Source organism: Ursus arctos, unplaced genomic scaffold (genome assembly GCF_023065955.2).
Source record: "Ursus arctos isolate Adak ecotype North America unplaced genomic scaffold, UrsArc2.0 scaffold_20, whole genome shotgun sequence".
Lineage (NCBI taxonomy): Eukaryota > Metazoa > Chordata > Mammalia > Carnivora > Ursidae > Ursus > Ursus arctos.
This window is the reverse complement of record NW_026622875.1, coordinates 51380096-51393840: the sequence shown is the minus strand read 5'-3', so window position 1 is coordinate 51393840 and position 13745 is coordinate 51380096. Positions and strand designations below refer to the sequence as shown.

The following is a 13745-nucleotide window of genomic DNA, read 5'->3' as shown; positions in this document are numbered from 1 at the left end:
ACTTTTCTGTTTCCCAGATTTAAACCTTCAACACCAACTGAGCAGTAAGCCCTTTGTTACAGAATTTTTCTCCCATAATTGATCACTTATTTCTAAGAAATTAGGAAACTGATTTTTAAATTAGGAAACTAATTTCTTGTTAGTAGCAAGAGGTATTTCTTTATGCTTGACACTAAAATTTATAGTAAAAGAATATCTGAATAAAACAAAAACAAAACTACATTTTTCTTTAAATATTATATTTTCCAACCTAATTATGTCTGAGAATAGATCAGGAATCTTTAAAAATGGTTTCAGCTAATTAATATTCCTTTGTAATTTAGACCTTATTTGAGCATCAGTTTTATCTTTTGGACATACAAAATGAATAAATTGGGCAGGCTTTTTTTTATATCAAAGAAAATGGTTGCTAAAGAAGTTATTTTTTTTTAAATATTGAGCAGAGTAAGTTGTGTTTCCCAGTTGTTACCAGAATTCAGCCTTTCTTTTGTCTTTTTCTGTACTAATACAATTTACCATTAAGAATATGCTATAGAACAGATATTTGTCTTTAGGCATGAAATTCCTGTGCTCAGTCCACCATCTGTTAAGCCCAGTTGTGGTTAGTAAAAGGACTTTACTTTTTGAGATGCCATAGGTTGAAGTTGTACCTTTCTTATACCACTGAGGGTGAAAATGTCTCTCACCTGGACATATGTTTCTTGATAGGATTAAAAACCCATCTTGAAAATTTATGTTTTGTTTATAGTCCATCCCTATGGTAAAGGGAAGTCTGGTGTCTTTTGTGAGGACTAAAGAAAATAATGTAGGATGATAGTAGCAGTGGGATTTTGAGAGCATATCACTATGCCAGTGGACAAAGAGAGTATGTATAGTGCACACATGCATACACATACACGCGTATACACACAGATACATATTACACACAAACATACACGGACACATACATATGATATTTTCAGTGCCAAGTTCCAGCTGTTGTACCCATCCTGTCTGATTTTATTGGAAGCTGGGTGAGCTGTTTGGCCTTCTTAAAGATCATACTACTGTACCCTCGATGATTGTTTTTGTACGGCCTGAATTCTTACCTCACACAAGAACTCCCTGCTGGGTTGTGCCTTTCTATATACCGTTGAATCAGGTAAAGATTTCTTTCAAGTTAATAGCCCTGGTTTGAAACTTATGCAAATAGTGGGTTTCATTTCAGAATACATTGTTTAAATATGTGATTCAACTAGTAAATGGTAAAACAAAAACCAAAAAACTCTGCTCTTTTATTAATTATATGGTTAAGAGGTTTTTAAAAATAGAATTAGTCAAAGAATAATTTTTCTATTCTTAAAAATGTCGTAGTGCGTATATAATAATATTACCTAATTATTGATAATAGGTAAAAACTCTATAGCAAACAAAAAAGCAGTTGAAATTATATCATACAGAAGTAGGAACAAGTCTTCATTTCTTTGAATGTGTTATTTGTGGGTTAGAGAGAGTGGGGAGCCATCAATAATTTAATTTTTTTCCAAACTCCTGAACAGTTCACATAAGCAGTCTTAAGATCTGAATCCAGAAGTCAGTGACAAATTGGTTTCAGTAACTGGACACTTCTTGTGGCTTTGTTGAACAGCTCGGAAATATCTCTTGGCTTAAAACAAAATGACTATTTTAACCTGTCTTGCTACTGCTGCTCTTAGTTCCCATAATGAATGTAAAACACTTTAGCTCAATGATAGTATTTCTTGAGATACTTGTTTTCTGCTGTTTTCATTTATAGCTTTTGAGGAACTTGAAAAAGCTTTGAGTACAGCCCAAAAAACAGAAGAATCACGGAGAAAAATGAAGGCAGAGATGGATGAACAAATAAAAGCTATTGAAAAAACAAGGGAGGAGGAACGCACCAGTCTTCAGCAGGAATTAAGTCGGGTGAAACAGGAGGTTGTTGATGTGACGAAAGTAAGAATAATTCTAGATTGTAACAAGCTACAGCAATTTTGAAACATAAGTCTTATGTTTTTCCTACAATTTTTGATTGTAAAGAAGAGTTAATTTATGTTTTAGACCTTGATCATTTCATGAGTTCAGGATATAGGAAAAAAATCACTTTGATAGAAAAAAGAATTTATATCTTTTTGGATATACTTCCCAGAGATAGTCTCTGCATTTAATTTCTCTTTTATGTTTTATAATCCTCTCTTTAAATTTTTTAACACAAAAGATGGCATGTTATATATACTGTTCCGTGTTTTGCTTTTCAGCTTAATATGTCCTTATCATTGACAATGGTAATGATGCTGCATTTGTGGGTTTTTTTTTTTTAATGCCACATCTGTTCTAAAGACCACTCAGGATTTCGCTGTAGGAACATTTCATAATTTAATGAATCTTCTACTGATGGATATTTAGGTTTTCATTTTTTGCTATTGCAAATGGTGAATATCCTTATCGTATTTGTTTACCTGTGTGTTATTTTAGGATAGATTCCTAGAGGTGGAATATTAGGCAAAGATTATGTGTATTTTTAATTATTGTATAGTTGCTATGTGCTCTATGGAGGACACTTTATACTCTCACAAGCAGTGTGTTACCTCATGAGGATAGTGTTAACCTAGCTTTTTAAAAATCTTTTCAGGCTTATCAGTTTAAAAAAATGACATTGTGGGTTTGTTTTTTTTTAATTTTATTTATTTATTTGAGAGAGAGCAAGTGAGCAGGGGAGGAGCTGAGGGACAAGCAGACTCCATGCTGATTGTGGAGCCTGACGCAGGGCTCAGTCCCATGACCCTGAGATCATGACCTGAGCTGAAATCAAGAGATGGACGCTTAACTGACTGAGCCACCCAGGTGCTCTGACATTGTAGTTTTAATGTGCTTGTCTTTTTACCAATATGATAAACATATTTTTATATGTTTTAAAGGAATTGGCAGTTTTTCTCTTTGAGTTGGTTGGTCAAATCTTTAACTTATTTTTCTATTGGGCTGTTGGTCTTACTGATTTGTGGATGTTTTACACTTATAGTAGGAATTAGTTCTTTGGATATACAGTGCATTTGTCCAAATAATCTGCTCGCTCGCTCTCTTTTTTTCCTTTTTTTGAGAGAGAGAGAGCATACACATGAGTGGAGAGCCCAGCATGATCTCATGACCCTGAGACCTGAACTGAAACCAAGACACTCGGACACTTAACCAACTGAGCCACCCAGGCACCCCTGTCTTTTTAAAATTGACTTTGTTTATGATTTGTTTTAGCTTTGGGATTGGTTTATTTTGGGGGAGGACTAGCAGCGATTTTTTTTCTTTTCCTTAAATGTTATCTGGATTTTTGTTCTGATTTAAAAATACATTCTCACTGAAATCATTTTAAAATTCTTTTCTTATGGCAGTTGTATGCTTTCGTTTTTTTACTATTAAATCTTTGATCCAACTGGAATTTATTTGGTGTTAGGAGTGAGGTAGGGATCCAACTTTAATTTTTTTCCAGATGACTACCAAGTAGTCTTCAAATCATTTAATAATCCATGTTTTTCCTTCTGGTATGACATACTATCTTTATTTCACACTAAATTATTGTGCTACGTATTGGTCTCTTTCTTGAATTCTCTGTGCTGTTCCATTGCTTCTCCTGACTATGTGCCAGTATTACACTGTTACAATTACTCAGTTTTATAATATGTTCTATTATTTGGTAGCCTCCCCTTATTACTCTTATTTTTCAGAAGAGTGCTGGCTCTTCTTGCATGTTTATTTTATCCAGTGAGCCCCTCCCCCCCATTCTCTTGGTAATTTTAATCAGTTATATTAAACTTTTAGATTTAGGGAGGTTTGACATTTTTAAAAATTAAGTCTTCCTGTCCAAGAAAGAACAAGGCCAATACTTCTTAATAAATAATATATGCATGGAAAGCTAAGCATCATTAGATTGGTGTAGCCAGGGCAGCTTGACCATAGTGGAGTGCCCTCTTTGAGATCATTCTTATTCCTCCTCCTGTACTTCCCCATCATGATTGGTGGGGAACATCCCTGCAAGATGTGGAAATGCTCTAACCCACTAGGACTTACTACTGTAGCAACAGCCATCCTTGTCTTAAATGAGAAATACTTGGGGCGCCTGGGTGACTTAGTCAGTTAAGCATCCAACTCTTGATTTTGGCTCAGTTCATGATCTCAGGGTCATAAGATTGAGCCTCATGTCAGGCATGGAGCCTGCTTAAGATTCTCCCCCTCACCCTCTGCCCCTTCCCCACCCTGTTCATGTGCGTGTGCACTCTCTCTAAAAAAAATAAAAACATAAAAGGAATAAATGAGCAATACTTGATTGGCTTTTCTTTTAACTATTGAGACTTTGCTGACTTTTGATTTATGTGGGAAATATGTTTTGATTTTTTTCTCTTACGCTATTGGCTTGATGATTAAATTGTAATACAGTATTATTTAATTGTAGAGTTACATATTTTATTCTGGGTGTTTCACTTTAACTATTTGGCTGACTTTCAGAAATCCTCAGAACAAATTGCTAAACTTAGGAAGCTTCATGAAGAGGAGCTGGCCAGCAAAGAGCAGGAACTGACTAAGAAGTTTCAGACCCAAGAAAGGCAATTTCAGGAGCAAATGAAAATAGCTCTTGTAAGTACCTGTTTTGTTTTTGTTATAGGTAAACTTTGCAGCTTTATAAAGTTATTATCTCCTCACTCCTGCCTTTTGGCTTGAGGTCAGGCTACTGGCAGCCTGGACCTTTGAGTGTGCAGAGAGGATAGGATATAGGCAGGAAAGAGGGCTGTCAGAGCTTGTTAACTTGGTATTGTGTGAAAATTATATTAACTAACAAGCTTTCATTAACCAGTTTATTTTGTTTGTGTGTCATCCCTCTCACCTTGGCAGTAGGCTGTGATTATAGAGAAGTAAAGGGGAAGATGGGCTAATTGAAGCCATGAATCAGTGATTTCATAACTCAGGAAGAATGTCTAGAAACTCACCAGACTGAATATAACAGACTTCAAAGCTCAGAAAGTTTTGTTTGAAATGCATTTTAAAGAAGAAAAAATGAAAGTGACCAAGTAGTTTTCATTTTAAGTAGAATAATTTCAGTAGTCATTTTCAAAAAAATAAAGTAAAATTTTAAAAATGACTGACTGGACTAACCAAAATAATATCCAGAAGAGCAAAGATAAGATTTTGGGGAGTAGTATAATTTGGAAGTTAAAAACAAAAAAAAAATTTTTTTTTCAAATTGTGAAAAGCCTTTTGTATAGGTTACCATAAGAAGTATTAGTGCCAAAAAAAGTAGTATTAATGCCAAAAATGTAGTTTGTTTTTATGTGAAATAATTACCCATGAGATAGTGTGTATAATTTAAAAAACTTTCAGTGCAAAAGGATGAGAAATAGTATTTATAATTTTAATCTTCTTTTTTATTTTTTAAAGACCTTATTTGTTTTAGAGAGAGTGAGCACAAGCTGGGGGAGGGGCAGAGGGCGAGGGAGAGAATCTTAAGCAGACTCTGTCCTGAACACGGAGACTGATGCGGGACCCTGAGATCATGACTTGAGCTGAAATTGAGTAGGGTGCTTACTGACTGAGCCACCCAGGTGCCCCTATTTTTTATTATTATTATTATTATTATTATTATTATTATTATTATTATTTCAGTACACTTTATCCCCACCATGGGGCTCGAACTCATGGGACCCCAGGATCAAGAGTCACATGCTCTGCTGACTGAACCAGCCACGCGCTCCAGTCCAGAAAGGATTTAAAGTAGTTTATAAGAATTCTTAAAACTATAACAGGACAGCATAGGGACATAAAAATTAAAGAACAAAGCAGGACATAAATGAAGCCGGGAATTGTTCTAAAACATTCCTGTCATAAAGATCTGTGTGTTTTCATGCTGGAATAATTGGCCTTTGGGGACTCTGAGACTTGAACTTTGGCCTTGTTAAAACTGCGTTCTAGAACTGATATGCTCAGATATATTCTAAGTAGAGAGCAGGGTACAGATACACGTGAAGCATGCGCACACATGTGCACTTGCTGCTTTCTGCTCCCTTTTCTACCTAGTTCCTCAAAGAAGTTAGCTTTGCATTGATAGTCAAGTTCAACAGACTATTAAAATGCTGTCTTTTATTTTTATGGGCATAGAGAGATGTACTTATTTATTTATTTTTTATTTGTTTATTTTTTAAGATTTTATTTATTTATTTGAGAGAGAGAGAGACAGCCAGCGAGAGAGGGAACGCAAGCAGGGGGAGTGGGAGAGGAAGAAGCAGGCTCCCAGCAGAGGAGCCCGATGTGGGGCTCGATCCCAGAACGCTGGGATCACTCCCTGAGCTGAAGGCAGACACTTAATGACTGAGCCACCCAGGCGCCCCAGAGAGATGTATTTAAAATGTAGTTTACATTAGACAATATAGTGTGTTTAAAATGATCTTTTAAAATTGATTAGAAACTAATATTCTCTTATCAATCTACTTATAAAATGGCACAGTGCCTTTCCTTAAAGCAGTATGCTTCACCAGAGTGTGGTGAACTGAAAATATTGCTGCTGGCAACATGAACTCTATGTAATAGATACGGCTAAGTATTCTTAATTGGAGTCCAACGCCACTAAATGTTAAAAGTGCTCTCTAGAGCTTCTCTTTTCAAAGCAGTAAATGGTTTTTAACATAGACGTTGATATATAATAAGGGCAATCAAAGAAGAAGCTTTTCGGAATTGAGGGAGTGGTAAAAGAGCCCAGGTCATCTGAGAAGAGTTATGTAGGCTTTTATAGATATTTCCTTGATCTAATCTATATATTCACATGTAATCTGATTCGGATTTGGTTTTCTATGTGGGGTTCCCTAATGAGGTATTTCTCACAAATTATAGAAACTTACAATCTGGTTTCTTGGCCTAGAGTTGAAATAATCAAACTCTGGAGTGCAGAGAAGATGTAGTGACAGTTTGGGGACCCTTGACATTAAGCTGTATTTTGCAAAATATTTTAAGTAGTGGGAAAATAGCAGGTGTAGTGTGGTTACTGGAACAAAATTTTTCTTTTCAGTAGTAATTGTGGCAAATATTGACTAGACCACACTGGAATAACCACAGTGCTTTGTTTCTGCAGACTAGGGCATGGGAAAAGAGAGGTGATGATACTGCCTACCTCATAGGGCTGGTGTGCAGATCAGATGATGAAAGACGTGATTCCTGTGGAAGTGCTTTGAGAATGCTGAAGATTTATGTGGGTCTAAGGTGGTATTGTTTTTGGCACAGGAAAAAAGTCAATCAGAATATTTGAAGATCACCCAAGAAAAAGAACAGCAAGAATCTTTGGCCCTGGAAGAGTTAGAGTTGCAAAAGAAAGCAATCCTCATGGAGAGTGAAAATAAACTTCGGGACCTTCAGCAAGAAGCAGAAACTTACAGAACTGTAAGTTTAAATAATACTCAGGTTCCAGAGTTGTGGAATTATTTATATATAGAAACTATTGTTATCTCTCCAGTCAATATAAAGTTGTGAAGAACTTTTGTTTTACTGGGTTAGATTCACATACATGCACTTCATTTGCAGATAATAAGAGCTTTTCCTGTGAGTGGTTTTAGTGTTTGCCACATGGTGCTGCTGACTCTGCCTTTAGCTGGCTGTGTTTCTGTCAGCCACCCACTCTGACTCTTTGCACTCAGGCTCTGCAGCATCTCCACTCCGTTGCTTACTTGCCCTTGATCTTTAGGAAGTGACCTTGCTTTGTAGGCAGCACTTGCCCTGGCTTCATCTCATGTCATGTCCTAGACATACTTCGTTCTGTTTCTATCACAGTGTAGGCACCCCAATGCCCTGCTTTTAACATAAAGTTTTCCCATATCAAAACAATGGTGAGCAAATTTATATATATGTGAACAAATTTATATATATGTCTCAGTGTGCACATTTTTAAGGCTCTCTGGGCCTTCCCTTAGGAGTATGAAATGTATGACCTGTTTTGAATAAATTGATGTTTGTCCCATAGTTCTAAACTGTACTTTACTTTTCCATTTCCAACATTTATATAAAGTGGTATGGTGGAGGGGAATAGATAAGATACTCAGGAGGCCTAGATTTTTCCATTTTCTAGCTTCGTAAATTAATTACACCTTAATTTCCTCATCTGTCATATGGAGAAATTGGATTTGGTAATTCCTTAGGACCTTTTTAGCTCTGATGTTGCATGGCTCTGCCTTACTTAGCTCTTTTTCCTTTAGAGTCAAGATCGACATTTTCATGAGCCAACAGTAATCTTTGGTAAAATTTAAGTAGCTTCTTTTTGCAAAAAATTTTCTAAGTAATCATTTTTGCAGTGGAAAAACCAGATACATTATTTATCTTCCAAAATTAAATTATGAAGATAATAGAATACTATTAATAGGCCTTAAAAAACACACAGGAAAAAATAACCATCTTCCTACCAATAGTTACTATTATCTACTTTATGATTTATTTCTTTTTGACTGTCCATTCAGAATATTCTTGAAAATATGGGTGATTGAAATAGTTACCCAAGTAAGTAGAAAGAATCCAAAATTTTAAGTTGTGTTAAAATAGAATCTTCTCTTTGTTACACGATTCCGTTAGGAATTGAGCACAGATTTTTTGTGCTTTCTAGTGTTTGGCATGATATATAGAGTTATTTTTCTAAGTTTTAATCTTTTAACAGGTGTAGACATTATGTCATGTATATCTTTGCTAATAAGCAAGTCTGTACTTTAATAAAAATACATCTGTTTTTATTAACAGAGAATTCTTGAATTGGAAAGTTCTTTGGAAAAAAGCTTGCAAGAAAGCAAAAATCAATCAGAAGATTTAGCTATTCATTTGGAAGCTGAAAAAAATAAGCACAATAAAGAAATTACAATCATGGTTGAAAAACACAAGACAGAATTGGAAAGCTTGCAGCATCAGCAGGATACCCTTTGGACTGAAAAACTCGAAGTCTTAAAGCAACAGCATCAGACTGAAATGGAAAAACTTAGAGAAAAGCATGAACAAGAAAGAGAAACATTGTTGAAAGACAAAGAGTGTCTCTTCCAGGCCCACATAGAAGAGATGAATGAAAAGACTTTAGAAAAGCTTGATGTGAAGCAAACAGAACTGGAATCGTTGTCTTCTGAACTGTCAGAAGTATTAAAAGCCCGGGACAAGCTAGAAGAAGAACTTTCTGTACTAAAGGATCAAGCAGATAAAGTAAAGCAGGAGCTAGAGGCCAAGCTAGATGAACAGAAAAGCCATCACCAGCAGCAAGTCGAGAGTATCATTAAAGAACAGGAGATGTCTATCCAGAGAACTGAGAAGGCATTAAAAGATGAAATTAATCAACTTGGGCTTCTTCTGAAGGAAAAGGACAAGCATTTGGAAGAGCATCAGGCTCATGTGGAAAACTTAGAGGCAGATATTCAAAGGTCTAAAGAGGAACTCCATCAGGCATCTGCTAAGCTGGCTCTTTTTCAGTCACAGCAGAGTACTATACACGATCAGGCCAAAGCATCGGAGGAGCACTTGGCTCAATTGCAGCAGAAGTTGTTGGACTTGGAAACAGAAAGAATTCTTCTTACTAAACAGGTAGCTGAAGTTGAAACGCAAAAGAAAGTTGTTTGTACTGAGTTAGATACTCACAAAATCCAGGTGCGGGACTTACTGTGGCAACTGGAAAACCAGAAAAGTGACATGGAGGAAAAGCTGCAGTCTTTAACCCAACACTATGAATCCCAACTTAGAGATACTAACACAGAACAGGCACAGACAAAGCAGAGCTTGATAGAAAAGGAAAATGTAATTTTACAAATGAGAGAAGGACAGAGCAAAGAAATTGAAACACTCAAACAGAAATTATCAGCCAAGGAGGACAGTTTTAGTGTTTTACATGAGGAATATGAAACCAAATTCAAAAATCAAGAAAAAAAGATGGAAAAAATTAAACAGAAAGCCAAGGAGATGCAAGAAACGTTAAAGAAAAAATTACTGGATCAGGAAGCCAAACTTAAAAAAGAGCTTGAAAATACAGTTCTAGAGCTTAGTCAGAAAGAAAAACAATTCAATGCCAAAATTTTGGAAATGGCACAAGCTAACTCCGCTGGAATCAGTGATGCGGTGTCAAGACTGGAAACAAACCAAAAGGAGCAAATAGAAAGTCTCACTGAGGTACATAGACGAGAACTCAGTGATGTCGTATCGGTCTGGGAAAAGAAACTTCATCAGCAAGCTGAAGAACTTCAGGAAAAGCATGAAATCCAGTTACAGGAGAAAGAGCAAGAGGTAGCAGAACTGAAGCAAAAGATCCTTCGAAGTGGGTGTGAGAAAGAAGAGATGAACAAGGAACTAGCATGGCTGAGAGAAGAGGGCATTAAGCAGGACACAGTAGTAAGGGAATTGCAGGAACAGTTAAACCAGAAGTCTGCTCATATGAATTCTCTCTCACAAAATGAAACGAAACTAAAAGCACAACTTGAAAAGCTGGAGGTTGACTTGAATCATTCTCTGAAGGAAAATACTTCCCTTCAAGAGCATATAGTTGAACTGGAGATACTGGCTGAGAAAGATAAGCTGAAGGTTTCTGAGTTGACTGACAAGTTGAAAACCACAGACGAGGAATTCCAGAGTTTGAAATCTTCACATGAAAGAAATGAGAAAAGCCTGGAAAACAAAAGCTTGGAATTCAGAAAACTGTCCGAGGAGCTAGCAGTTCAGCTGGATATTTACTCTAAGAAAACTGAAGCCTTGTTACAAGCTAAAACAAATGAGCTAATCAACATTAGTAGTAGTAAAATTAATGCCGTTCTCTCTAGAATTTCCCACTGTCAGCACCACACAACAAAAGTTAAGGAGGCACTAGTGATTAAAACCTGCAGAGCTTCTGAATTAGAAGCACAGCTTAGACAGCTAGCAGAAGAGCAGAGTACACTCAATAGTTCTTTTCAACAGGCTACCCATCAATTAGAAGAAAAAGAAAATCAGATTAAGAGCATGAAGGCTGATATTGAAGGTCTTGTAATGGAGAAGGAAGCCTTACAGAAGGAAGGAGGCAACCAGCAACAGGCTGCTTCTGAAAAAGAGTCTTGCATCACGCAGTTGAAGAAAGAGTTATCAGAGAACATCAATGCAGTCACACTGATGAAAGAAGAGCTTAAAGAAAAGAAATCTGAGATCAGCAGTCTTAGTAAACAACTAACTGATTTGAATGCTCAGCTTCAGAACAGCATCAGCCTAACCGAGAAAGAGGCAGCAATCTCGTCACTGAGTAAGCAATACGATGAACAACAACGTGAATTGTGGGGTCAGGTGCAGGATTTATCTTTGAAAGCTGAGACTCTGAGTGAAGAGAAGATCTCTGCTCTTGAACAGGTAGATCACTTGTCCAACAAATTCTCAGAATGGAAGAAGAAAGCACAGTCAAAATTCATACAGTATCAGAGTACTATTAAAGAATTGCAAATGCAGCTGGAGTTAAAAACAAAGGAAGCCAGTGAAAAGGATGAGCAGATACATAGATTGAAGGAGGACCTTGATCAGCAAAGTGAGAGATTAGTATGTTTAAAGGGTGAAATGGAAGATAAGAAGAGCAAGCAGGAGAAAAAGGAGTGTAATTTAGAGGCTGAGTTAAAAACTCAAATGGCAAGAATTGTGGAATTAGAGGAGCGTCTTACTCAGAAAACAACTGAAATTGAGTCCTTAAATGAAGTGCTTAAGAATTACAATCAACAAAAGGACACTGAACAGAAAGAAATGCTTCAGAAACTTCAACACATTCAAGAGTTAGGAGAAGAAAAGGACAACAGGGTTAAAGAAGCTGAAGAAAAAGTCTCAAGACTTGAAAAGCAAGTGTCTTGCATGGAATCTGAACTTGAAACCAAGAAGAAAGAATTGGAACATGTGAATTCAGGTATGAAGGGCAAAGAAGAGGAGTTGAAGGCACTGGAAGATAGACTTGAGTTAGAAAGTGCTGCAAAGTTAGCTGAACTGAAGAAAAAAGCTGAACAAAAAATTGCTGCCATCAAGAAGCAGTTGTTATCTCAAATGGAAGAGAAAGAACAGCAATATAAAAAAGACACAGAAGGCCATTTGGGTGAGCTAAATACAAAATTGCAGGAGAAAGAGAGAGAAATTCAGGTCTTAGAAGAAAAACTGAAATCAGTGGAAGGTCCACCACAATCAGAAGCATCAGTTGTACCCAGATCTGCAGAATACGTGGCAGCCTGTGTGGAGCAAGAAGCAGCAGATCCCCAAGGCTGTGTGCAGAAGGCACGTGAAGACAAAATCTGTGCTTTACAGAGAAGTCTAATGGAAAAAGAAAAGCTGTTGCAGAGGCTAGAGCAGGAAAAAGAAGAGACGGTATCTTCTCATTCTGAAATCCAGTGCAGATACCAGGAGCTCTTAATAAAGATAGAACACGCCAAAGCAAAGCAGCATGAGGATCAAGTTATGATAAATCATCTTCAGGAAGAACTTGAAGAAAAAAGCAAGAAATATTCCTTGATAGTATCCCAGCGTGTGGAAGAAGAGGGAGGTAAAAATAACATAGGGGCAAAGCAAAACTTGGAAAATGTGGTTGATGATGTCCAGAAAACGCTCCAGGAGAAGGAACTAGCCTGTCAGATCTTGGAGCAAAAGATAAAAGAGCTGGATTCCTGCTTAGTAAGAGAGAGGGAAGGGCATAGAGTTGAAATGGAAGAGTTGACCTCAAAATTTGAAAAATTACAGGCTTTACAACAACAGATGGATGGAAAAAATAAACCCACAGAAGCTTTGGAAGAAAGTGCTGAAGAAAAGTCCAAATCACATGTAGTCCAACCCAAATTGCCTGGTAACATGGAGGCCGAGCACAATGACCTGGAATTTAAATTAGCAGGGGCAGAGCAGGAGAAGCAGAAGCTGGGCAAGGAGATTGTTAAGTTGCAGAAAGATCTTCGAATGTTGCGGAAAGAGCATCAGCAAGAATTGGATATCATGAAGAAAGAATATGAACAAGAAATGGAAGAGAAAATCAAGTAAGTTTTTCAGCATGAATAATTTATTTATTTGTTTGTTTATTTATTTATTTTAGAGAGAGAGTGAGTGGCAGTGGGGGGACAGGGTGGTGGAGAGGAGAAGGAAAGAGAGAATTTTAAGAAGGCTCCAGGTCTAGCATGAAGCCCAACTTGGGGCTCAGTCTCATGATCTGTGATCATGACCTGAGCCGAAATCAAGAGTTGGACACTTGGGCTGCCTGGGTGGCTCAAGAGCCTTCCACTCTTGATTTCGGCTCAGGTCATGATCTCAGGGTGGATCGAGCTCCACACTGGGCTCTGTGCTCAGCACAGAGTCTATTTGTCTCTCCCCCTGCATGCACATGCTTTCTCTCTCTCTCTCTCTCTCTCTCTCTCTCTCTCTCAGATAAATAAATAAAATCTTTAAAAACAACCAAAAAAGAGTTGGACACTTAACCGACTGAGCCACCCAGGCACTCCAGCATGAATATTTTTAAGACAGTCCTTTTTAATTAAGTCCCTTTTACTGTACCTAATACTCCTAAATTTCACCTACCCAAACTATGAAGCATACATTGAGTAAGTTAAATGCTGAGAAGAAATAAAAGCAATTTAAGGCAAGAGGCAGTGTTATTTCATGTCCATTTAGAGGGACCATTTTTTGCAGAAACGATTATGCTTATTACATGCATATCCCAGTAATTTCTTTTCGTTTTACTATTTTTAGTATTAGCATTATTATTATTTAAGATAGATGTGTATGATGAAAATTTT

At 36.9% G+C, this 13745-nt stretch overlaps 1 protein-coding gene across 6 annotated transcripts in view; it reads left to right on the top strand.

Annotated features, from left to right (window-relative positions):
* Positions 1-13745, top strand: part of GOLGA4 (golgin A4) — a 114213-nt gene that overhangs the window by 59880 nt on the left and 40588 nt on the right. For all 6 annotated transcript variants that reach the window (XM_026496713.4, XM_044383295.3, XM_026496714.3 and 3 more), the window contains 4 exons: positions 1775-1953; positions 4492-4620; positions 7252-7407; positions 8749-12992. In XM_026496713.4, coding sequence (XP_026352498.1) covers positions 1775-1953; positions 4492-4620; positions 7252-7407; positions 8749-12992 — 4708 coding nt within the window. The remainder of the gene's footprint in view (positions 1-1774; positions 1954-4491; positions 4621-7251; positions 7408-8748; positions 12993-13745) is intronic.